We start from the raw sequence: 27,539 nt of genomic DNA, 5'->3' as shown, positions 1-27,539 counted from the left end.
GCCACCAACATCCACCTAGATCAACAACACAGTCCAAATTTGACAATCTATCTTGCTTCCAGCTTGCATATTGCAACCCAACTCAACTAGCATAAAGGCTTTTTAACCCGTTGCATTCAACCTAACAATGTGTTAGATCCTTGGTAGCATACCTCTATAAGTCATTGAAATATGCAGAAACAATAATGATGACATTCTTTATTATGACACCAAAGTAAGCCTCTACAATCTCCTCTCCTTATCTTGAACAACACCATGGATGAGCCTTTACAATCTCCTTCATCTTCATTAACACTCATTAACACCATGAATGAGATCTCTTCTGCAAGAAATTCCTTCCCGTGGACTTTGTAATTAACGATAATCATGGCCTTGTCACTAGTCCTTGGCCTCCTAACATGCGAACAACCACATGCACGGGGCAGATGGCAACAATAAGTCATCATGTTGCAAAGCATACATGCGAACAACCACATACACATGCGGGGGTAGAAGGCAACAATACGTCATCCTGTTGCAAAGCATACCAATTGATTACTACACACAAACGACGAAAATTTGAAAGAGGCCTTCCTTTAAAACAACGCCTTTGGCTGAAAAAATAATATACTTTTAACCCTAAGTAATCTCATAGACTCTTTCCCTCAGAGAACGGGCTTCGGCTTGGAAATAATAGCTCCGCACCCCAGGCAATTTCATCTGGTCAAACATGTTGCAATGACGTCTCATTGAACGTATTGTAATCATGGCAACCCGTTAAACGCGTGGTAATGACGACAATAAGTTGCTGTCAATGACGGCACGACCGACATTTTGGAGTTCCGTTCTTCAGATTGCAGATACCGCATGATGCATCCCACGGGCGAGCATCAAAGTCAACCATGCCCTTTGGGATCCCGGAATCTGCAATGTAATCGAGATGAGGATTCCCGTCATCTTAAAGGTTATAAAACTTTGCGCAGATCGGTTATTGGAAGACACCCTTGCATACGAATTTCCATGGCGATTCCGTTTGGATTCAATTTGTTTCTCCAGGCTCTTCTGCTTCTCGTAATTTCCTTAATCTTCCTCCGACTGGTTTCCTGGAGGGTCTGGCGCTATAGGAAGATGCCGCCAGGCCCGCTAGCATTGCCGATTGTAGGGAACCTCCTCCAGATTGGATTTTCCCTCGGTGGGTTCGAGAGGTCAGTGAAGAAATTCCATGAGAGATACGGTCCAATATTCATCCTGTGGATCGGTTCCCGCCCTGTCGTGATGATCACCGACCGCGAGCTTGCCCACGAGGCGCTCATACAGAAGGGCTCCGTCTTCGCTGACCGGCCAGCCGCCCGCGGGACACACAAAATCAGCAGTGCCAACCAGCACAACATCAGTTCGGCCGCATACGGGCAGCTGTGGCGGAGCCTTCGCAGGAATCTGGTTAGCGAAGCCCTGAGCCCTTCGGCGATGAAGGCCTTCGGGGAGGCGAGGGAATGGGGCATCGGCCGCCTGGTGGAAAACCTGAGGAATGAAGCGGCTCGGAACGGGGGAGCAGTGAGCGTCGTGGAGGAGCTGCGAACCGCGGTCTTCGGCATCCTCCTGTGGATGTGCTTCGGCAGCAAACCGGACGACGAGACGGTCATATCCGTGCAGAGCGTCATGCGGGAGTTCCTCCGGACAGGTGGAGGTCTGGACAACGCCTTAGCGATTGCGGTGTTCTTCCACCGGCGGCGCCGGGCGCGGGTGGCGGAGATCATTCAGAGGCAGCGGGGAGCCCTGCTCACCCTCATAAACCAGCGCCGCGATACCCCACCTCCGGTAAGCGGCGGGTATGTGGACACGCTGTTCAATCTGATTGTGGACGGTGGCCGAAGCCTCCATGACGACGAGTTGGTGAGCCTCTGTTCAGAATTCATCAACGGGGGCACCGACGCGACCACGACATCTCTGCAGTGGCTGATGGCAAATCTAGTTATTCATCAAGATATACAGGCGAGATTATACGACGAGATAGTTAGCGTCACTGGTAGGGAGAAACCAGTGGAGAAAGACGACCTGCGGCAGATGCCTTATCTCGAGGCCGTGGTCAAGGAAACCCTGAGACGTCACCCTCCTGGGCACTTTGTCCTTAGCCACGCCGTCAGCCGGTCCTGCGAACTTGCCGGCTACGAGGTCCCCGCCGACGCGTCCGTCAATTTCTACGTTGCGGGCATAGGAATGGATCCCCGAGTGTGGCAGAACCCGTCGGAATTCAACCCCGAGCGGTTTCTTGATGAGGGTATGGAAGTGGATTTGACGGGAACGAAGGACATAAAGATGATGCCGTTCGGTGCAGGACGGAGGGTGTGTCCTGGCGTAGGGATGGCTATGTTCCATTTAAATCTCATCGTCGCCCGACTTGTTCAGGAATTCACGTGGGAATGCAAGCCGGGGGAGACGGTCGATCTGTCTGAGACGCTGGACTTCACAACGGTTATGAAATACCCTCTGGAAGCCGTCATAAAGGAGAGGGAGAAAGGCGGCCATAATTAAAGTGGTGGAAGCTTACAAGAGGTAACGGGGTCGATTCTTAGCGCAGTCTGTACCGTAAATTTAACTTTGGGAGCTGTTGGTTGGCAAAAGCAAAAGTAGTGGCAGTTACTGTGTAAATAGATCATTAATAATAATAAATCGAGTTAAAGTATCCGTTTTATAAAGAATTTTCTTTTTTCTCTCTGACACGAATTATTGTCTTACTCCCGGGCCCATTTTAGTGGGTATAACATGAATTATTAGCTGGTCTGTCATAGGGCATTAAATACCTAGTTATATGTAGGCTGGATAACCGGATAATACGGGCACACCCATTTCTTATTTATTTAGTCATCCATTTCTTATTTATTTAGTCACCTATTTCTTATTTATTTAGTCTCCGGGCGAGTGCGTTATCAGGTTCTCCAGCCTCCATATAACTGGACATTTAATGCTCTATGGTAGACTAGTTAGCTCTTGCTTGAATTATCCGCATATAGCCATGATAATGCTCAATAGGTATAAATCAATAGTTTTTTAATAAATTGCAGTATGTGTAATGATTTTAATAATAAGCTCATTTACTAATTCTTTTTACACAACTTAAATATTTTATAAATAAAATAAAATAAATTCATTTACAGCATCCAAATAATTTTATAATTTTTATAATGAAAACAAATTTTAAAATAAGATAAAAGTTTAAACCAAAAAGGCAAAATCCAAATTATTTGGACAAATATATTTACACAATCTACATAATTTTATAAAAATTTTAAAATAAAACAAATTGTAGTTTACAAAATAAAATAGAAATTCAAATAAAACTGCAAAATTTATATTTATCTTTTTCTATTGCATTTAAAGAAACAAATTATTTAGTTTGATTTAAGATTTTATTCCTATTCTCAAAAAGCTTGGAGAGAAGCTTCACGAGTTCATTGTAATTTTGACAACCTAAAAGGCTAGGAAGGTCAGTGTTGCAACAAAGATTTTGACATTGAGATCTAATGCGGTTGTACTCGGGGGACTCTAAGAAGGAGTGATTTTCATCCTGGATGTTGGTATTCTCACAGAGATTGCAGAACCTTTCCATCCATGGTGTTTTAAGAACTGCCCAACTACCTGTTTCACTATGGAGCTCATGACAGTTCATTTTATTCTTGGCTATATTAATTTTCTTCTTTAAACTAGTTAAAATAAAAAAATACTATTGATTTTTTAGAATGAGATTAATGACTTATTTATAATATATTTTATATACAATCACAAAAATAAATATAGTTGATATACAAAATTTATAATAAAAACTTAATAATAAGCTTAATATTAATATTATAAACTTTACTATTATAAATCTTAAAATTAATATTTAACATCAATAACAATATTATAAATTATAAAGTTAATATAATATTCATGTAACATATGAATTTTATATTGTGCACATCCAAGAACGAGCTGTAACAGTGCCCCATATACATGATATGTGTGTCATCCTTTTTAAAGGCATCAATGGAAAAGGGGTGCTTACAGTGCCACAGTTCCCCGATTTGTGTCAGCTAATAAATCGGCGCTGACCTCTGTTTATGGTATATTTCGAACACCTAGGAATTTAGATATGGATTTCTTTATAAAAGATCTTTGTTAATTGTATATTTCGAACACCTAGGAATTTAGATTTGGATTTTTTTATAAAAGATCTTTGTTAATTGTATATTTCGAACACGTAGGAATTTAGATTTGAAATTTTATAAAATCTTTTATAATGTTAATAACTCATAAATCTATGTGCAAGTTCTGAGCATTTAATAGATTTATTAGCTTTTTTTTGCCCCTTTTTTAAGTACAGAAGAAGCATAGGATAGTACTATAGAATCTATTTTTCAGGTTTGTCACCATATTTGTGTCATGGGGATTGAACCCACGTGGGGAGGTTATCATTACATGATAAAAGCCAATCGTTAAGCAGAGTTAAATACTAGAGCATATCTACAAAAACAATATTCGTACACCCAAAGTGAAAGAAATAGAAAGGATTACTGTGGCTCTAATCTAACACAATAACAGTATGGAAAAATGTAAGGGAAAAATGTGTTTTATTGCCTTTAAAATACTTCCAAGAGTTATGAAGGTAAAATATTTATATATGAGTTAAAGTTAATGAAGAAGGTTTGTGTGTCTTAGTTCAGATTTAGTTCTTATTTTTTAGGAGATAGTTTTGATTTCTCTAAATTGAATGTAAATTTATTTATTTCTGATTTTATGATCAATGGAATAGAGTAGTATTGTTTGGATAGCCTTCAAGTGTAGCTTGGCTCACTTGTGAGCTATTAGTTTCAGTTTGTAAGTTTCATTTTAATTTGTCTTTTCATTTGTTATCATGGTATCACGGAAGGGGAAAATGTGTTTTATTGGTTTCAAAATACCTCGAAAGAGCCATGAAGGCAAATTTTTTATATATGAGTTGAAATTAATGGAGAAAGTTTGTTTCACGGTTGTGTGTGTGTCTTAGTTTAGACTTAGTTCCTATTTTCTAGGAGATAGTTTTGATCTCCCTAAATTGAATGTGAAATTATTTATTTCTGATTTTATGATCAATGGAATAGAGTGGTACTACTTGGACAGTATCCAAGTGTAGCTTGGCTCACCTGTGAACTGTTAGTTTTAGTTTGCAAGTTTCATTCTAGTTTGTCTTTCCATTTTTTTCATGGTATCAAAGTGCAGAGAAGGAGCTCTGTGGTGAGTGGAGTCTTTGTGGCTGAGATTGGAGAGCGAGTAAGCCTCCTTTGCTAGTGAGTGCAGGTGAAGTTGGAGGCGAAAGAGGATCGCAAGAGGAATTGCTTAGGGAGAGGTACACTGGTACAATTTGTTTCTTTGTGTGTGTGATAGAGTCCTAATTTTTCTGAATAACCCTAATCAGCATGCCCCCATCAAAGAGAGGTCATGCTGATCAGCGCTGGCAGTACACAAGGAAGGTGTGTTGATCAACTGGCAATACATGAGGAAAGTGTGATGATTAGCGCTGATGGTCAGTGCTACTCCCGTGCTGATGCCGAAAACTTATAGAAATTTTTGGCAGCGCAACTTGTAGCTAGGTGAACTAGTGGTAGTGTTTTTTGCATGTTAGAGGCGGCCCGAGACCATATCTACTTGTGTTAGTGGTCTTGTCCAACATTTTTTTGTATATTGAAGGTCATCTGTCTGGTGTTGGATCCGTAGCACCCGGATCTGGAGCTGTTGGGGGATCTGGAGGTGGAACCAGAGATTAGATGTTGGAGGATTTGGTGGTAGATTCATAGATCAATTGTTGGAGGATCTAGAGTTAGATCCGTAGATCGATTGTTGGAGGATCTGGTGTTGGATCCATAGATCAGTTGATGGATTACTAGATCTGTAGATTGGAGTCGTGGATCTGTGATTGGAGTCGTGGATCTATTGATTAGGAAAGCTACTAGTGGTGCTTGTGAATTAAAAGCAGGGCACTGTTGAAATTGTTCTGTCACAATGAATAATCACATTGCATAGACATAACTTAATGAGAGCAATAAGTTCGATGGGTCAAATTACGCGAATTGGAAGTTCAAGTTGCAGACATTGCTCGAGGGTTCTAGTGCGTGGACAATTGCAAATAGAGACGAAGAAAAGCCGATTGCAGTCGGAGGTGCCATAACGCATCAGTTCAATATTGGGAGAAGAGGGAAAATAAAGCAAATGTGTTGTTGAAGATGTCAGTAAAAGACAACATAATCCCTCATATCCTAGAATGCAAAATCGTCAATGAGATTTGGGTGACACTAAAGAATTTGTATGAAACAAAAAATACAGATCACGTGTTGTTTCTAAAGAGTAAGATTCTCTCCATTAGAATGGAAGAGAATGAATCTGTTGCTACATTCATCTCATGGATTAAAGAATTGAGAGACAACTTGTGCGACATAGGGGAGAAAGTGTCCAACATTGATCTCGTCACGATTACCTTAAATGACATGACAAAGGATTATCAAATGTTCATTACAGGGCTTGCAACAACGGAGAAAACTCCCACCTTTGAAGACTTGACAAGGATTTTGATGCAAGAAGAAGAGAGACATAAGAATATGAAGCCTTAGAATGTAGATCATGCATTGATGGCAAAGAAAAAGTTCCTCAAAGGGAAACCAGGAGGAGGACATAAAAGCAATGATCCATCTTAGACAAAGCCATTTCAAGGTATGTCATCCGCTAAAAATGATTCAGGAATTAAGTGTTTTTACTGTGGCAGAACTGGTCATATTGCTAGAGATTGTTATAAAAAGAAGAATGATGAAAACAAACATAGACATGAGGCATACACAACATTTTGCTGGCGAAAATCTGAATCATGATCTTAAATTATTTGTGTCTGATGTTGCTCTTTCTGCTAAGACCAATGAGGATGGAACTTGGTTTGTGGATTCTAGAGCATCCACTCATATGACATGTAATAAACACTAGTATGAAAATTTAAAGGAGACTAGCAACGGTTCTAACATCTACTTGGGAGATGACAGAGCATATCATATTAAAGGATATGGTGATATTCCTATGATATTTCCTAGTGGTAATATCAGGCACATCTAGAATGTCATGTATGTGTCTAGTATTAAAAAGAATTTTATCTTTGTCTCCATGATTACAGATCAAAATTTAAAGGTCGAATTTTTTCAAAACTTACTGTGTTGTAAAAGATTTGCTGGATCATAAGAAGTCAGTTGCATTAGGAGTAAGAGTTGGAGGCATATATAAGCTGAATTTTACAAGCATGCCACATCAAGCTTTAAATTCAACGACTATGATAGCAGAGAATCTTTTGGCATCAAAGGTTTGGTCACATCAAGCTTCATGACTTATTATTGATGTAGAAACAAGGTATTGTTGATGGACTTCCTATTTTAAGAAATGAACATATTTATTGTGGAGGTTGTGCACTTGGAAAAATGCACAGGGATGAATTTTCATCTAGCTTAAATTGGAGAAAGAAAGATATAATTGAACTTGTGCATACTGATATTTGTGGACCTATGTAGACAAAGTCCTTAGGCAGAGCTTACTATTTCTTGTTATTTATTGATGACTGCACAAGGTATACATGGGTATGCTTGCTTTTTTCACCTATGTCTTTCCTTTCTTCTTCCTCTTGTAGATCCTCATCGTCTTTATCAATTCCCTCCTTAACATCCTCCTCTGTTTCTTCATTATCCTCCTTCTCTTTCTCCTCCTCTTCTTCATCTTCCTCATTTTCTTTTGTTTCATCTTCTCTTCCTCCATCTTATCTTCATCTCCTTATGTTTCTTCTTCTTCCTGCTCTACTTCTTCTTCCTCTAATTCAGTATCTTCCTCTTCCTCTTCACTGGTAGTAGTACTAACACCATATGTGAGAGCCTTGATGTCTTCCTCTGCCTGCATGTCTCTGAAAACTGACCATTGTATAGGAATTCTGAGGTTTTGGAGGGCATCTTCTATAAGGATTCTAATTAACCCATGGTGAGCTAACTGTTGGGAATTTCCCTCTTGCACTTTGATGCTTGAGTCTATTAGTGATTGCAGCAGGAAGTATGGTATGTTGAGCCTGTGGTGAGGGGGTGTTTCTGCTCCAAATCTCAATTCTTCAAGAAGCCTAAAATGATAGCCATAGACCACACTATACCTACCCTCACATGAAATTTATTTGATAAGTTGGTAGCTTACCTCGTTCCAGGGATATGGCAGACTTGCTCTCCTTACTCCATTTTTGTCCTCAGTGGGTTCCTCACCTTCTAAAAAGAATTTCCTTTTGGCAACTTGGCTATCTCCTTTGTCTTCCTTCCTCCATGGTACTCCTAGGGGAAGTGTGGTAACTCTGCTGATGAGTTTAGGGGTGAGTTCTATGGAGATGCCTCTTACCACAACAGAGGCATGGACTCTGGTGAGTGGAATGAGGGAGAGAGAAAAATCTCGTGCCACCTCATCATCATACCCCCTTAATTTTTTGAAAAATCCCATCCAGTTATTCCTTGTGAATATTTCTAGTACCTGAGGGTGTTGTTAGATTCTCACAGTGTTAATGGGCTCCCTCTTATTAAACCCTCCTGTCATCTTGGTTGGTGAGGTTTTGAGGAGATGAGATGGTTGATACAATTTTCAAATGCAGAAGTAAAAAACTGAGATGACTGTGTGGACAATTCTCTTGCACAGTTGCCAAATTCACTCAAACTAGAGGATTTTTTGTTCAATTTACTTGGAAAGAGGAATGTAATTACAGAGCCTACCTCTTCATAATGTTTGTTGTGGTCAACCCCCGATTTTTCCCCTCTGAAACTCCTCTCGACCTATCCTGTAGACTGTCTCTATGTATCTTGTAGGAATCCTGTGTGCAATCTTGTAGGAATTCCTGTGCAGAAAAACGATGGTGTCTTCTTTGCTGTAGGTTACCTGGGTATGAGAGCGACTTGTGAGAGCAAGCCTCAAGGAAGTGAATGCATGAAAGCATGGGGACGACGATTATTTCCTCTTATGGTCATTTGGGTTGAGGTGGTGTGACGATGGTCTGGGTACAGGCAGGAGTGTTAATCTCCCAAATTGTGAAATTATATCTTCTACTTCCATTTGCAAGTGTAATTTTTGGTTCAATGGGCTCTCTGTCATCCACTGACAACTTTAGAGCTTCCACTAAGTTAGCATACCTCTCCAAAAGTCGCAGAGTTCTGCTAAACTTCCACTAGACCGGACCCGATGGTAATATAAGCCATAGTTTAATACAATTTGAAATCCACCTTCTAAAAGCTCATTGGCACTTCTTCACCGTTGATCTATTCAAGATCCAACGGTCACAAAACTCCCTGACCTCGAACTTGCTCCATGTCTGTCAATCGTCGATCTCGCTCCACAAGATCTAACAGCTCACACACATATCACCCATTAACTTGCGCACTCCAAATCCGCCCGATAAGCGGTTTCCCTCTCTCTCCTCGCTGCTACATGTCGTTGTGTGTATGGAATCGGAGCCAATGGGGGGATTACCACTTACAGCGTTTCCTCTACCTGAAATCCACTTGTGGTTTTCTCCAACCGCTCTTACTTGTTAACTGTCGGGTAACTTCCTTGCTCGAACACCATTGATCTGTCTCAACCGAGGTCTAACAATGCAAATTAAATCTTCACGCCACCGCGTCTTTGGTCTTCCTCCGCTGATCTTGATCGTTCGCTCCACATACTCAAAATTCACGAGAAACTCAGTTAAAAAGAAAACACAGAATTTAACACAGTCAACACAATTTCATTCAATCTCATAGAACACCAATTAAACTTCAAATTTCACAATAACACATAGATTTCAAAGGAGATTATCCTTCGGGATTTGACAGGGAATTTCTCATTCACATACATAGAAACTAAATTTTCCCAATTTACTGAATTCGCTCCAGGAAAGCCAAATTTCTTCAACAGTCAAAATCCCTTTACAATAGTGTGAAAATTACATAAGTATTGGTTCATCCTAACAACCAGATCCTAATTCAAAGGCTAAAATTTATTAACCCTATCTATCCTGTAAGGCATTCTCCTCAAGAATCTCCACTATAGATAACTAACTAAAACTTATTACATCATGATCAAATCATATATTCTAGCTCTATGCTCAACTAGAAAAACATGGAAATTGATGGCTAAAGGATCCCACTCCTTTGCTTGTAAATTTTTTTTGTATTTTTGGAATAATTCTTCAAATTTTTCTTCAAGCCTTATGCTCTTGCATCAGACTCTTGAGGAAAAAATTCTTCATGGGCTCCTATCCATGAGCTCTTCTACACGCGGGTATAGTATTATGGGACCCACATATGTGTATGGGAAGAGTTGCGTATGGATTTTAAAATACTATTTTTTAATATAAGGCCAAGTCTGCATGGGAAAAGGGACTGCCCAGGACCATGAATGATGCTATAACAACATTACCCAAATGAAGCAGTCATGCAAATGCTTGCATAGAATGTGGGCAAGGATTTTAGGGTCGAAGAGGGTATCATTGTGTATTGTATCTCTAATCATACTCTTTGCTCTTGGGTATGTTTGTTGTCAGCTTATTTACCCCGATAATATGATTTGTGTCTACATCAATATATTAGTGTAATAGATTAGTTAACATTCATATGATTAGGACGTCCCTTTGGTGTGGAGGTGAAAATTATTTCTAAGTGCGGAGTTAGATAACTTTTGTGCACACAACGAAGGTATATGAATGTGGAGGTGCTGATGGTGCCAATTCTCCCGCACATATGTAATTGTACCAAGTGACAATGGTTAATAAGATGAAGGGGATATTGATAGTCAGTCGCACAGTTCAAGTATTTCAATGAAAATCTCTACACTTATTGGATTAGGTGAGTGGATTGAAATGAGAAGATAAATGACCCACAAATAATCTATTTTTCTAAATTTTGTGCACACAGTGGACATACAGGAGTGTGAAAGAGGAAGTATGTGTGGGGGGAACAAGCACCTTCCACACCTCCAAACATAATTTTCTTCTCAACTGTGATTTTCCAATTCTAATTGCATTACTTATCCATTTGTATAGTGCCAACATATGTAAATTCAAAGAGAAGAAAACTATTCAAATTCCATTATGACACAATGCAAGAATATCTTTCCACCCTAGCGATAAATGATGGATCTAGTATCTCCATTGTCTAACGCAAAACGTTTGATTCCTACTAGAATTTGTAACTGAGCATAACGATAATTACTAAACTAGCTAAATGTGATAATATATACCATGTTCTGGATAATATGAATGCCTTGAAAATATGCATTCAACCATTGATAATCAATACATAACCTTGACAAGATAGACCATGGAAATCTACCCTCAACTATGGTTGCGTGCCATGCTTCAAAAAAGTGGATTTACACGTAAAATTCACCCCCATTTGTGAAAGCCAAATTGACTAGGTAGGTGTAGGAGAAAGTTGGAGTACCAATAGGCATAAAGAATGAGAGGGTATTTGAATATGATTATTATATAATTTTCTCTTTCAATATAAATGAGCCAACACGTTCTTCACTAAACCTTCTTCACCCAAGGTTTTATGATAGAAGTTAGATATCGCAAGAGCTAAGGAGGACATGTCTCTGGCTAATGTTAGCGTTATGTTCATCAACATCATATTTGAAGAAATGAGTGTTTGAAACTACACTTTAATTTTGCATATGATTTAGTTTATTTACAAAAGGGTTTTTATTTTTCTACCAGCGAATTATGTAACGAGGAGTCCATCTTGTCATGCCACAATTGTGAATAGAAGTTAGTCTCTACTCCTTGAATTCGGTCTCATCCATTACACCAAAGAATAAACGCTAATCAAATAGATATTTATTTTTAATTCAAGCAAAAATATATATTTGTATTGTGATTCTTAAAGATTATACATAGCCCATTGTACGAAACAATAATTTTTTATCAAAAAAACTGCAATATAATTAGTTTTTTCTACATACATAATTTTTAATGAATTCATGTGGGAGTGTGAAGGAAGCACAATGAAAGCTTCTTCTTCACCTCCACATTCTACGCAGTCACTATGGCTTTGTTATTTTAATTTTAATTTGTTTTGTCGGTTGAGCAATTCAATGTTGTGGTAATTAGATTGATTTTATCAACCAATAACGTTGATGTTGGTGTTGATGCAAATAGTTTAATGGACCATGAAGAAGGATGGGAGACGCCCAAGTTTGACGAGCATAGAATACCAAATATTTTAACATGCCCACCAACGCCGAGGAAACCTAGGCTGATAACAAGGAGAAAAACAAAGTTAGGCAATTGTGCATTAAGATTTGTTTGTTAATCTTAGTGTAATGAATTTGCTTTTTGGTTTGCAATCAGAGAAACCTTAGGTCACATGAAAACTAGATGTCTACAAATCTGAATTTTAGAATCCATTTTTGGTCATCATATACATATTGTTTTTATCGGGATATGCTTAAAAACTTTCTCAACGTTAGTTTTTCATATTTTAATGTGGAAGGAATGTGAAGTGTACATACAATATATATACTCTCTCCATCATCCATAAAATTATGGGGTATTGATACTCTTCTATTCATTAGTTTATTACTATATCCATACAGTTCATGATTTCATGCTTGAGAGGTCGAGGCAATAGGTACCTAGAAATTGTTCTAGAACTCATTCTTTCTTTCTTCAAGTTTTGCGTTGACAAAAGTAATATATCAATTGTTACTAATTGTTACTAGTGCAGAGGAAGAAAGCTTCGTTTTCCTCTGGACTTCTGCACTCCACACAATGTTTTAAATGGAGATTTGTTCAACTTCACTTCTTTTTCCGCTTTCTCGTTTTTTCCTCCGCACTCTGTCCAGAGTTGCACACGGAAGACGTGAAATGACAAACAAACACAAGAGGAGTGTTAGGACTCCATATTGTCCCTTTTTGTTCACACATTTTGTTATCTTCCATCCTCTTTCAAACTATAATTAAAGCCCATGTTATTACTTTAATCTATTTTCCAAGGTATATAACATGTCTTCTCATTAATATACGTTTGATTTATTTTACATCTAATTTTACATTTCCTTCATGGTTAATCGTTGATCGGATAGTTGCTGAAATAGTTTTGAAGACTGCAGATATTATTGCGGACTACGTTGCTGAAATAGTTTTGTCATTTTGGATTACGTTGCTGAAACAGCCGTGATTTGCATTTTTAGAACTAACAGCAACAGAAGAGGATCATCGAAGGAGCTGTTACATGGGACATACAACTGCATTCCAAAGTCAGACATTGTCATAACCATTGTAACAATATTTTGTTAATGGAAGACTTGGTTATCCTATTTTAGCATTTCAGGTCAAAAGAGGATTGACAATGTAATTAATTGTAATTGATGTCTCCTCTTTAAAAGGAGGAGACATCAACATTAGAAGGATATAGAGAGATCACATGAAGGTCTAGCTAGGAGCAAGGAACTTTAATCTTTTTGTAATACGAACTTTGATAGATGAATAAAAGACTGTTCTGAGCATTTTCTCTTAAGTTTCATTGTTTGGGGAATCTTGTGCGAAGGATAGGGCCCACCTTCTTCACAAGATTCACCCCTTAAATTCTGTAGTGTGTTAAGTATTACATTACATTCATGTCTTGTTAATTCCTGTTTGCTGAATTTACTTATGCGTTATTGAAACTTTGTATTTACTGTTGAAACTCTATTTCTGCTCAGTTATTGCATTGTTTCCATAATTTCGTTCATAGGTAATCAATGATTATTTTGATTGGTTTCCTAGAGTGAGTTTGTGAAGCATAGTAATCAGAAACAGGTGCTGAAGATTCTTGCTTGGGGAAGAGGGTCATATTCTCTGTTAGAGCACAACTAGTCTTTTCCTTTGCAGATTGATTTCCTTTCCAGATTGTTCTTTTTAACTGTAATCCAGGATTCCTTTGATCATTGTCTGCAATAGAGAGATCGCTTTTGCTGTAACTCAAAGTAGAACTTTAGTTTTTTAAATCAAGGTGTGATTAGAATAAATTATACTGCAACTTTTTACTGCTTTTGCAATTGAGCATATATAGTGTGTAATTGCCTTTAAAATAAACAGACTTCCCTGGGTTGACAATTCATGTAGCACTGGTTGTTTAGATTAATAAGCAATTAAAGTGACCAACAAGGAGTTCACAGGTGCGGATCACCAGGAGCTCCTACAAGAAAAATGCCACACATGCTTCACATTAATCTCCAATAACAAATTGATACAATTTGTTAGGGACAGCAAATCATATCCCTGAATAATAGAAACTGAATGACTAAGAAAAGTAGAATGCATAACTACGTAACAAGAATAATTTATTCTCCATTAATTCTAACGCTCCCCCTTAATGGAGAAAGGTTTCTTAAACACACCTAATATGTCCCTAAACAATTCAAACTTCAATCTTCCCAGAGGCTTAGTAAATATATCATCCATATTATCACAAGAATTGCAATATTCAACAAAAATCTCTTTGGACTACACTTTTTTCCTAACAAAATGAAATTGAGTGTCTATGTGCTTAGTGTTTTTATGAAACACAGGATTGTAAGCCAGTTTGATGGAACTTTGATTATCGCAATTGATAACCGTAGCTTCTGTCTGTTCTTCCCCTGCATCTTGGAGAAGTCTGCGCAACCAAACTGCCTCACATGCTGCTGCACACATAGCTTGATATTCTGCTTCTGCTGAGGATAAGGCTACAGTATGTTGCTTCTTGCTGCACCAAGAGATGACCCCGGACCCAATGCTAAAGGCGTAACCTGTAATTGATCTTCTATCATCTAAATTTCCTGCCCAATCAGAGTCTGTATAACTTGTCAAGCTAACATCAAATGAGTCAGAATACAAAATACCAAAGTCTGAAGTTCCTTGCAAATACCTCAGTACTCCTTTTGCTGCAATCCAATGGTTCTCATGAGGTTGAGTCATGAACTGACTCAAAACACTCACTGCATAAGCTAGATTTGGTCTCGTTGTAGTCAAATAGATAAGACTACCAACCAACTGTCTGTACAATGTTGCATCTGCATATTTTGAACCATAATTCACCTAAAGTTTGTTGTTCTACTGTAAAGGCACAAATGCAGCCTTGCACTCATCCATTTTGAAGTTAGTCAACAAACTCTTAGCATACTTACCCCGAGACAAGAAAGTTTGGCTTGAATCTCTCCAAACTTCTAGACCCAAAAATTAATGCATTTCTCCAAGGTCCTTCATCTCAAATTTTTGTGATAACTGCTACTTGATTTTTTCAATGAGATTGTCTGCACTCCTTGTCATGATCAGATCATCTACATATAAATAAATCAACATTATCTTCCACTTATCATTAAAAACAGTATACAAATTAGGATCATTTTTGCTCTGCTTATAACCATGCATGAGGAAAAATGAATCAATTTTTTAGTACCAGGATCTAGGAGCCTGCTTTAAACCATATAAAGCTTTCTTTAATCTACATACTAAATGCTCTTCTCACTTCTTAACAAACCCCTCAGGCTGCACTAAGTATACTTCTTTTTTTAAATCACCATTTAAGAAAGCAGATTTAACATCTAATTGATGTATTTTCCAATGATTCTTAGTGGCTAAAGCAATAATCAATCTAATGGTATTTAATTTTGAAACAAGGGAAAATGTTTCCTCAAAGTCAATACCTTCTTTCTGGGAATACCCCTTTGCAACCAACCTTGCTTTATGCTTATCAATGGACCCATCTGCTTTAAATTTCAACTTAAATAACCATCTGCAACCTATGGGTTGTTTATCACGAGGAAGCTTTGCTAGATCCCAAGTATTATTCTTAATAATAAATTCATATTCCTCCATTGCTTCCTTTCAAAACTCTTGCTTCATAATAATTTGAAGGTTCTGCAATGTTTAACATACCAGTCATGAGCGCACAATCCCTATACCGAGTTGGTAACTGTTTCGGCCTGCTAGATCTCCTGAGTGGTGGGGTCTCAACTATTCTGCTATGTTCTTCTCTTTGTGGACTGAACTCAATTTACTCCTCTTTATCCTACTGCTACTGTTGTTTTTGCTGTTGCTGTTGATTGATCCTTGTTTCAACATCCTCATCTGAAAGTAACGGTACATGCCATTCTTCATTACCTTGAACAGGTGTTTCATCATCAACCTGTTCATGGAATACTACGTCTCTACAAAAAAACACCTTGTGAGTAGAAGGATCAAACAAATTATAAGCCTTGTACTCACTGCAATATGCAATGAAGGTACATTTAATGGCCTTTGAATCCAACTTCTTCCTGTTTTCATTGGGAACATGCGCAAAAGCTTTACAGCCAAATACTATAAGATGACTTACTGCAGGCTTGAAGCCAAACAACGCTTCAAAAGGAGTTTTATAATCAAGACTTTTAGTGGGACTCCTATTCTTCAAATACACTGCAGTATTGACAACTTCTACCTAAAAACCATTAGTTAGATTCTTACCTTTCAACACACTGCGAGCACACTCCACTAGTGTTTTTTTTTTCCTCTCAGCTACTCCATTATACTGAGGAGTGTAAGGTGTTGTAAACTGCTGTTGTATCCCATTCTCTTTACAATATTTGTTGAAATCCCCTTTCTTGAATTCTCTGCCTTGATCTGATCAAAGAATCCTGATGAACTTTCCTGTCTGCTTCTCGATCATGTTCCTGAATTGCTTGAAATACTCAAAGGCATGACTCTTCTGTCTAAGAAAATACACCCATGTGAATCTTGTACAATTATCAACAAAGATTAGAAAGTAGTAGGCCCCACCTAATGATCTTGTCTACATAGGGCCACATAAATCAGTGTGTACAATTTTGAGTGTATCCCTCTGTTTCCTATCTTTAACAGCAGGAAATTCATCTCTATGTTGTTTACCGAATGCACATGCTTCACAATCAATATGCAACTTTTTCAAAACAGGAAGACCATCTACCATACCTTTGTTCTGCAACAGAAGGTCATTGAAATTGATGTGCCCAAGTCGTCGATGCTACAAATTTCCAGCAGACTTATCTGATGACATCAATGCTTGTTGTGGCGTACTCTTCACATCCAGTTTGTAGAGTTCTCCTATACGAATACCTATAGCAATAGGCTTCATCTGGTCCAACAAGTCTTTAATAATACAATGAGATTTAAATAATTCTACCTTGAGATCTTAATCTATAATTTTTGATACAGAAATCAGGTTCTTCTTAATACTAGGAACATACCACACATCAGATATATTTCCGATCTTTCCATCAGGCAGAGTGACAAGGACGTCTCCATGTCCTTTGATCTCATACCCTCTATTATCTCCAATATATACTTTTACTCCAGTTCTGGATTCTCTAAAATTTCTAAACCATTTCTTTTTACCTGTCATATGTGAGGAGACTCCAGAATCTATGAACCAAATATCTGATTTATCCTCCTCAGTAGCTAGTGTAGTTTCAGCCATAAATAATCTGACATCCTGGTTCTGAACTGCATCAGCCAGATGATCTGCATGTCTTCTCTGCTTTTACCTCTCCCCATCTGCCTTTTTCTTATGGAAAAATTTAGCAATATGGCCTATCTTACCACAATAAAAGCATTTAGGAGTACAGTCATGTTTATGCGAGGTCATACCTTGTGGTGTCCTTTTTTGTGATGTGTTTCCCTTCCTATGATCAACCACTTCTTTCCCCTTTGGCTTGAACTTTGTCATCAATGAAAGATCTGGATTTTGAGGTTTGAGAGACAACCTCCTTTCCTCTTCTTGTAGCAAAATCCCAGTGAGCTCTTCAAAGCTTGGAGGCTCTTCTCTTACATTCAATCCCGTTATAAACATCTGATAGTCATCCGTCATGCCGTTCATGGTAATTGTCACCAGATCATCATTTGGCACGGTCTGACCGATATCAGTTAGTTTATCTTTAGCCTCCTTTATCCGGGATATGAATGAAGAAACAAACTCATTCTCCTCCATCTTGATTGAGAGAATATTCTTCCTGAGGTACAAATTTCGACTGGTGTTTTTGATGTCGTACATTTCTTTGAGAATTGTCCATAAGTCATTCGCTGTCTTGCAATCTCGAATGTGAGGGATGATGCAATCTTTGACTGATAACTTGAGGAGAAACTTTGCCTTCATCTCCCTTTTCTCCCAGTCTTGAATCGTGTTGAGAATGCAACAAGATGATGGAGCTTAGTGGAAAGGAGTCGCCTTCACTAAGTGGGCCCGCAGGCTATTTTTGGCGCAAAGTCTATTTTTAGATTATGTCTATTTTTAGACATATTTTTAGTTGCAGGATGTTATTTGTGGATGATTGGTCATGTTGGTAAAAATAGATGGACTTCTATTTTTAGACATATGGGCAGTTTCTATTTTTAGACCGCTAGGCTAAAAATAGAACTGTCGAATATTATTAGCTCATAATAATATTTGGACTATAAACATTATCTTATCCTCTTGGAGCACTTCAGTTTGAGCTAAAGATGTGGCACATGTAGCTATCAGAAGGAAATACGCTTTTCTTGTGGGTCAATTGAGCTATTTCATGCAAGACTTCAGTTAGAACTCATGTGGTTGAGTTTCGGTGGAGTTGATGGAGTTGTGTTCAGTTGACTTGGTTAAACTAGTTGTATTTAGTCTAACTACAAATACACTAGTGATGAGTGATGTGAATTAATTGTTAAACTAATTCACTAATTATTAACTCATAAAGCAACTAAAGAATACATCAGTTAACTCAGTGCATGGGCAGTTCAGTGGAGATAGGTATTAGAGGTTGAGATTGCTGTCAGTTGTGACTATAGTTGTGCATAAGATTTTGCACATGCATGGATTGAGTATTGCCAATGAGGATTGCGTGGTTCAGCCAAGGAAATACGAGTTTGCTTCAGCCATTCATCATCTATTCTCATGCAGGATTGTGCAGTGGAGGCAGGCAAGCAGTGGAGGAGATTTGAACCTATGATTGATTCAGATATGAGCTAATTTGTGTGTAGCAGGTGGAGATAGTACTGAGTACTTGTGAGGAATATTGTACTATGTATTGTTACATGTTCCCAATCATTATAATATACATATATTTGGGGGGTTTTCAGCTGTATGCTTTCCCCGGTTACATATTGTGTTAATGTGCACATGCGATTGATGTTTCATTGTTTTTAATTCCGCAAAATTGATGATCAACGTAGAGGAGGTTATGTATTATGCATGTATTCCGCAATAGTGTATAATTAGGATAAACTCTGTGAATAAGTGTTATATTATTCAAAATTTCTACATGGTATCAGAGCAGAGTTGATCATCAGATCTATTATTCAAAAAGTGGTTACATTTTATTTCTTCAGGCAGAGTCTGTAATCGGGCCAGGTAGCCTCTGGATTCATCCTTCTTTTGGAAGGTGAGATATCCGGTAAAAGCCCATACAGTCAATCTCTGTACGAGAAATACTTTGTTCTCATGAATTTTAGATCAGAAGTGGTTGAGTTTTTGAGCTGGTGGAATTTGAATTTGCAGCAGTGTTTTCTTGGTGTCAAAGTTGAAATTTATTTCAACGGATTGCGATTGGAGTATGCTCTTGAAGGCAGCTTGAACTATATTTCATGGAAAGACAGGATGGAGGTGGTGTTAGATGACAATGGGCTGAAGGAGTTCATAGAGGCTGAGGTCCCAAAGCCTACTGATGTTGCTCACGTTGAGGTTTGGCAAAAGAAGACAGCAAAGTGTCGAAGGATTCTGTTGGAGGGCGTGGAGGATCACATTGTGTCCAGCCTGCATGGAAAGGCTTCTCCATACTTGATGTGGAAATCGTTGACAGATCTATTCTAAAGCAAGAGCGGCCAGAGGAAGTTGGCGCTCAAGGATAAACTCAGAAACATTAAGTGTGAGAATGGAGACAGTATGCCCGAGTATCTCACGAAGTTCACCCAATGTCGGGATGAGCTGGGAAGTGTGGGGGTGACTGTCGATGATGAGGACTTGGTGAGCTTGGCTCTCCTTGGTCTGTCGAAGAGTTGGCATTCCTATCAGGACTTTGTCAATGGTCGGGAGAAATTGCCAGGATGGGAGAGACTTTGGTCGAATCTTGTGCAAGAGGAGATCAGACGGAGCACCAAAGACAGTTCTTCATCTATGCATGATGAGGAGAACTGTGCCTTAGTGAGTAAGGTGAAGAAGGGGAAGGTGAAGGGTTCTCTTTCCAAATCTAGTTATTCCAATGATGGGAAGAAGGTGGACAAATCGAAAGTGTGATGCTTTCGTTGTCATGAGGTGGGCCATTATGCTTCAAATTGTCCACGGAGGAAATCCAAGAAGGGATCCGGGGAAGGATTTGAAGGTGAGGCACTTGCTTCACAGTTTGAGTTGGATTTCACACTATTCGCATGCATGGTTTCATCCATGGTGGGAAGTGGTTGGTTTCTTGATAGTGGAGCTTCTTTCCACATGACCTGACAAGAGTTTGTTCAGTACTTTGGAGGAGAAATATCTCCAAATACTCATAGCGATGGGTAATGATGAGAAGTATAGTGTCTCAGGTGTAGGCACGATTATTTTTCAGAGGGAGCATGGAGCTCGCCTTACCTTGATCGATGTCAAGTATATACTAGGACTGAAGAGAAACTTGGTGTCGATCGCGATGCTGGAAGACAGAGGCTATGATGTAGTCTTCAGTAAGGGAAAGGTTTTCCTTAGACACATCATCACTAGACAAGTGAAGCAGATTGGTTCACGGGTCAAGAACCTGTATGCTCTTGAGGTTCAAGATGCACGCAAAGCCTTGAGCAGCGAGGCAACTGATGGAGACTTGGTGGTTGAGAGAGAGCGTATATTACCTCTCGACATGCAGAGCCAGAAGAAGTCTCAGACGATTGTGGAGGAGCCACGATTGGTGCAGCAGCTTCAGGAGGTTGTGGAGAAGCCACAACAAGGGAAGCTGAGAGGAGATCGAGTAGAGACATCTACTCATGCAGAGACCTCCAGTAGGGGGGAACTTCGAGCCAGATGGGCTGAGGAATCACATGCAGCCATACCTCCAGGTAGGAGGTGGGGTGATGTGGATTGATCGTCCCAAGGAGGAGGGGCATGATCCTTGAGGTACCCAACCTCTTGGATGAGACCTTGATATGGGAGCCCCAATGTGGAGTAGTAAGAACTAACTGATTGGGTAGAGACAGATGCGGATGGAGCAGCAGAGAGAGCGACAGTGCAGGGAATCCCAGGACAGCGCATAGCTAGCAGGCTACATCAATGCGAGAGGCACAAGTGTTTTGCACAGTGCTAGGTGGCACAGAGAAGTGTGCAATGGTGTGATATGCATGGAGATGTTGCAGTAGCGCAGATGTTAGAGAGGGAGCACTTGTCAGCAACAGGTAGAGCTTCAGCATTAGAGTATATTCCTAGCTCAACAGAGTGGTCAGTTGGGAGTGTTTTTGTTCCAAGTGTTGTTGGAGCAAGTGGACCGGGAAAATGTGTTGCATGCAGAACATTCCATAGTTGCAGGATAGGGGTTGCAGATAATCCATATCTTATTGAGAGGGAGTGTTGAGAATGAAACAAGATGATGGAGCTTAGTGGAAAGGAGTCGCCTTCACTAAGTGGGCCCGCAGGCTCTTTTTGGCGCAAAGTCTATTTTTAGACATATGGATCATGGTCTATGAGTTGCAGGATGCTATTTGTGCATGATTGGTCATGTCGGTAAAAATAGATGGACTTTTATTTTTAGACATATGGGTGGTTTCTATTTTTAGACTGCCGGGCTAAAAATAGAACAGTCGAATATTATTAGCTCATAGTAAGATTTGGACTATAAACATTATCTTATCCTCTTAAAGCACTTCAGTTTGAGCTACAGATGTGGCACATGCAGCTGTCAGAAGGAAAGATGCTTTTCTTGTGGGTCAGTTGAGCTATTGCATGTAGGACTTCAGTTAGAACTCATTTGGTTGAGTTTCGGTGGAGTTGATTGTGGAGTTGATGGAGTTGTGTTCAGTTTGACTTGGTTAAACTAGTTGTATTTAGTCTAACTGCAAATACACTAGTGATGAGTGATGTGAATTAACTTTTAAAATAATTCACTAATTATTAACTCACAAAGCAACTAAAGAATACATCAGTTAAATCAGTGCATGGACAATTCAGTGGAGACAGGTGTTAGAGGTTGAGATTGTTGTCAGTTGTGACTATAGTTGTGCATGAGATTTTGCACATGCATGGATTGAGTATTTCCAATGAGGATTGCGTGGTTCAGCCAAGGAAATATGAGTTTGCTTCAGCCATTCATCATCTATTCTCATGCAGGATTGCACAGTGGAGGTAGGCAAGCAGTGGAGGAGATTTGAACTGGTGATTGATTCAAATCTGAGCTAGTTTATGTGTAGCAGGTGGAGATAGTATTGATTACTTGTGAGGGGTATTGTACTATGTATTGTTACATGTTCTCAATCATTATAATATACAGATATTTTTGGGTTTTCAGATGTATGCTTTCCCTGGTTACATACTGTGTTAATGTGCGCATGCGATTGATGTTTCATTGTTTTTAATTCCGCAAAATTGATGATCAACATAGAGGAGGTTATGTATTATGCATGTATTCCGCAATAGTGTATAATCAGGATAATCACTGTGAATAAGTGTTATATTATTCAAAATTTCTACAAATCGTTGTGTTCGATCCACCAGTTGCAGTGGTCGGATTGACCTCATCATCGGTGGCAATTCCATAGGCATTCTGTCCCTCAAGCAAGGTCTGGAGCTTAAACTTCCAATTTGTGAAATTGGAACCATCAAGCTTATTACTCTCATTGAGATAAGCTTCAACAATTTGATTATTCATCTTGAATGAATAAAAACTTCAATAATTCCAACAAACCCGAGATCTTCTTTACAAAAAAAAATTGCCGACCCCAAATTCCTTAAAAAAAAAAAAACACCCCCTTAATATCAGAGAATAATCCCTTCAAATAAAAGAACTCAATTTTTTTTAATTAAAGCTTTGAAAAAAACTTCAATTAAAAATTCTTTAATTATCTGACCACCGCAATTTAAGGGACCACACCAGCAAGTAAAAAAATGGCACGTTCAGTTTTCACCAACCAAAATGGTTAATCCATAGCACTAGACCTTTAAGACGTAGGACATTTGATACCATCACCAAGACGGACAATCTGTCCAATTCAACCGATCCTCAACACTGCATCATTGCACCTTTGATCTACACACACCGATTCTTCCACGATACTACTCCGAGGATGATAATCTCCAGAAAGCAAAGAATAGAAACAGGTGGCTATCCTCTCCACGCGGTCTCCGTAGCTGTTCTCTCCAGTTTGACATGCAACCAGATTTCCTCCACGGCCTTGAGTGGTCTCGGCCTCCTCACCTTGTCCCTGCGGCTCTGCTTGTGATCCGGCCTCCTCACCTTGTCCTCGTAGCTCTGCTTGCGATTCGGCCTCCTCACCTTGTCCTCGCAGCTCTGCTTGCGATCCGGCCTCCTCCTCGACGCAGATCCAGCCTGAACACCTCACGTCCACACTTCTCCCTCAGCCAGACAGTGGGTGACTCCTCCACGCGACCTCCTGAATGAGGATCATGTTGCTCCAAACTCTATCACGCTTTCAAAGGAGAAAAAAAAACGTGTAGCTTTAGCCACCACGTAGCCCTTTAGCCGACTTTGTCTTCTAATCTACTTGGCACTTTTATACACCACAGTATCGTGAATATCTTCGCCAAAAAACAAAATTTATCCATGAAGGTCTATCCATCACTTGCGTCAATTTATTATAAGGGTGTTGAGGACAAGGATCACAGGGTGGTCGTCGCACTTTTCCACACAAGACTCGCGACGATTTTGCTACAGTAGCTCCCTTCACTCAACCTATAGGATTAATAGTCCTGCAGCTCTGATACCATGTCAAGAGTTGCACATGGAAGATGTGAAATGACAAACCAACACAAGAGGAGCTCACAGGTGCGGATCACCAGGAGCTCCTACAAGCAAAACGCCACACAGGCTTCACATTAATCTCCAATAATAAATAGATACAATTTGTTAGGGACAAAAAATCATATCCCTGAATAATAGAAACTAAATGACTAAGAAAAGTAGAATGCATAACTATGTAACAAGAATAACGTATTCTCCATTAATTCTAATGCACTCTGCACAATTATGGAGTTTTGTTCAACCCTCTGTTCCTGCGTCCTTCCCACCCCCTACCCATTGCTTAGGTAAGGGATTTGAAACCATATCACTTATGGCATCATTGGGTAGCACTCACCGATGGAATTGCCACTCATAAAATTAGTTGTTTTTTATTTTAAAATTATTTGTCAGAGTAATAAATACATAAAATAAAACACCCTCCACCAAAAAAAATATATCATATCAAAAATTACTTAGCAATAAAAAAATTAGAAAATTAATTTTTTTTTTTTGAATTTACAAAAAAAAATAAAAATATTCAACATTTTCCCAAAACTTTAATTAAACAAAAAAAATCCACCCTCTTTAACCAGAAAGTGAAGCTATAGTTCTTGAAAAAGCCAGAGTAATAACTTGTCCCCTTACAGGTTTCCTTTATCGTATGTAATATATATTTATCACCAGTGATTATTATTTGAAAATACTAATAACTTATCCCCGTGCTTCACTTAGAGGTTTCCTTTCTCGTATCTAATATTTATTTATCACTGTCGCTTATTATTTGGGAAAAATGATAAATCTACTTAAAAATTGTGGCTCACCCCCTTTGCATGCTGGTTCACAGACTGGACACCTCCTTTTTGTTTAATTGGTCCCCACCTTAGGGTTCTGGTTCTGACAGCAGATACCTCCTCTTTTTTTTTAGTTGGTGCGACAAAGTATCCACATGCCAAAACGAGCAAGGAAGCGCATTATCCTTTTCATTTATATTTTTCACTAATATATAAAACTTGTGAGCGGCTTATTAATTATTTTTTATTAAAGATTCTTAAGGTTAGATTTTTTAATGAAAGGTTAATGGGAGGATGAAGCTACCAGAGTGGGATTGTTTTTGGTCTGACTTGGTGCAAGAAGAGATTTGGCAAAACACCAGAGATGGATCCTCATCCAAACATGATGATGAGGAGAATTGTGCCTTACTATAAATGTGAAGAAAGGGAAGGGGAAGTCATTCCATTCCAAATAAAATTCCGGTCAGGGCAGCAAGAAGAAGGACATGTTGAAGATTAAATTTTTTCATTGTCACGAGTTGTGACATAATGCCATGAAGTTTCCGCACAAGAAGGTCGACAAGAAGCCCACAAGAGGAGCGGGAAGTGAATCTCTTGCCTCAAAATTTGAGTTGGATTTCACCCTTATCTCTTGCATGGTGACATCAGTGATGGGTAGTGTGTGGTACCTAGATAGTGGAGCCTCATTCCATATGACCAGAAACAAAGAGTTCTTCAGTGACTTGGAGGAGAAGGACCTCCATATGCATATCAAGATTGGAGATGATGGGAGGTATAGCGCGAATAAAATCAGTATTATTACCTTTCAGTGGGATTCTGGTTCTCCTCTCGCATTAAAAGATGTCATGTATGTTTCGAGTTTGAAGAAGAATTTGGTTTCAGTTTCCATGTTGGAGGATCATGGCTGCAATTTTATATTTACCAAGGGAAAGGCTTTCTCGGCTTCGTCACATAGCCATAGAATAGGTCAAGCAGATCGGGCTTCGGGTGAAGAACTTCTAAAAATTAGATGTAGAATATTGTGTTTCTTTGAGCACAAAAGCAGAGAAGGTGCAGACCCTTATGTATATTGTGATATGTAAATTGGGCCGAGTACTACTATTAGACCCTTATGTATATTGTGATTTGTAGCACCTAACACTCCTGGAGACCATAGTTCCCTTCTTTATCTATGGATCACACATAATCTTTGCCAGATCAAATCTCGCAAGTGGGGTTTTGTCAGAGCAGCAGCAATCAGTTCCGCCGTTCAGATCTATTAGATTAGCCATTCAGATCTATTAGATCCATTAGATCCACAGCTCCGCCGTTCAGATCTATCAGATCAGCCATTCAGATCTCTCAGATCCATCAGATCCGCCATCCAGATCTGAGTAGTTGTGTGGGTTCCTATACCTGGGCATGATTTTCACAGGACTTTTGGCAGCATTGATATTTCTGGGATTTGGCTACTGCAATATTCCTAAGCAAGGAGTAAAACTTCGTTCTGAGACCCCCCCTGGGGCGCTTATTGGTGACTTAGCCCATAAGAATCAGTACAACGAGCTGAGCAAGGTGGTACAATTCAATTTTTAGTGCCAAAAAATCCGGGCGGTCCCAAATTTCAAGTAGATTGGATCGGTGCATGGTACAAACTAGAGCTTAAGCTATGGTTAATGAGAGGATCGACAAACTCGAATCAACATTGAATGAGATAATGTTGTCACTGAAGAACATAAATGAAACACTCTCCAAGGGCAAGATGGAGGAACGCGTAGAGGCATATATTGGCAATGAAAACAGTGGGGGTGAGTCTAGCCAGTCTCTTCACCTTTTTGGCACCCAACAACAATCCCATCCGCAACCACCCAAGCTGGACATGTATAAATTTGATGGCTCTCACCCGGCTGCATGGATCGCACAAATGGAGCAATATTTCACTCTGAATTACATCCTGGAAAATGCGACTCAACTTAGTGTGGGTATCATGTACTTGGACAATGAAAGATGGAAATGGTGGCAATGGCATCAACGTTGCTATGGAAGGCCCTTGACTTGGGAGACATTAAAAAAAATCTTATGGATCGCTTTGACCATGAATCTAACTTTTTGGGTTGTCTCACTAAGCTCCAACAGTCAGGAACAACGAACGAATATATTACATCCTTTGAAGCCTTAGCTTTCTGCACTGGAGGTCTACAAGATGAGTTCTACATGGAATGTTTTGTCAGTGATCTCAAAGAAGCCATACAAGCCCACGTCCGACTGCACCACCCTAGCTCTTGGCTGCATGCTTGCAGGATAGCTCGTGAAGTTGAACGTGCATTAGCGGCCTAGTCCAATTGCCCAAATTTCATCGACAAGGGTCGGTCCCCACAGGCTCAAAGCACTACCCAAACACTCAAGGTTCAAAAGGTGTCACCAGTAGAAATGGCAGAAAGAAGAAAGCAAGGATTATGTTACTACTGTGATGAGAAATACTCCCCCGGACATAAATGCAAGGAGCCCAAATTCTTTCAAATTGATGCTACTGATCACAGTTCATTGGAGGAAGCCTCACCACTTGAGGAACGAGAGGAGGAAGAAGAGAACAACCAGCAGGACAATGTACCTGAAGAACCAGTTATCTCACTGCATGCTTTGGCAGGGATTTCTTCGCCTCAAACTCTCAAAATCAAAGGTTTTATTAAGCATCGCCCAGTAGTAGTCTTGATTGATAGTGGAAGTACACATAATTTTATCCATCAACAAGTCGCGGAAGCAGTGCATTGTTTTGTCCTAGTAGTTTCTAACTTCCAGGTCCAAATTGTTGATGGGGGAACAATGAAATGTGAAGGC

General features: G+C 39.3%; 1 protein-coding gene across 1 annotated transcript; it reads left to right on the top strand.

Moving 5' to 3' along the window:
* The first annotated feature begins 850 nt into the window (after nt 1-850).
* LOC149225437 (cytochrome P450 77A1-like) lies at nt 851-2,661 on the top strand. The gene has a single exon (XM_089375087.1). It carries the CDS (start codon nt 1,000-1,002, stop codon nt 2,509-2,511), a length of 1,512 nt encoding a protein of 503 aa, XP_089231213.1. The 5' UTR covers nt 851-999; the 3' UTR covers nt 2,512-2,661.
* The last annotated feature ends 24,878 nt before the right edge of the window (nt 2,662-27,539 follow it).

Source organism: Pinus tabuliformis, chromosome J, assembly GCF_031772625.1.
Source record: "Pinus tabuliformis cultivar Carrire ecotype Pingquan chromosome J, CPIR1, whole genome shotgun sequence".
NCBI classification, from domain to species: Eukaryota; Viridiplantae; Streptophyta; class Pinopsida; order Pinales; family Pinaceae; genus Pinus; species Pinus tabuliformis.
Note: the sequence above shows the minus strand (reverse complement) of the source record. Positions and strands in the feature narration are given on the sequence as shown.

Bases quoted from the DNA above. Each gene is read 5' to 3' on its own strand.
- LOC149225437 (XM_089375087.1), top strand. From the start codon at position 1,000: ATGGCGATTCCGTTTGGATTCAATTTGTTTCTCCAGGCTCTTCTGCTT.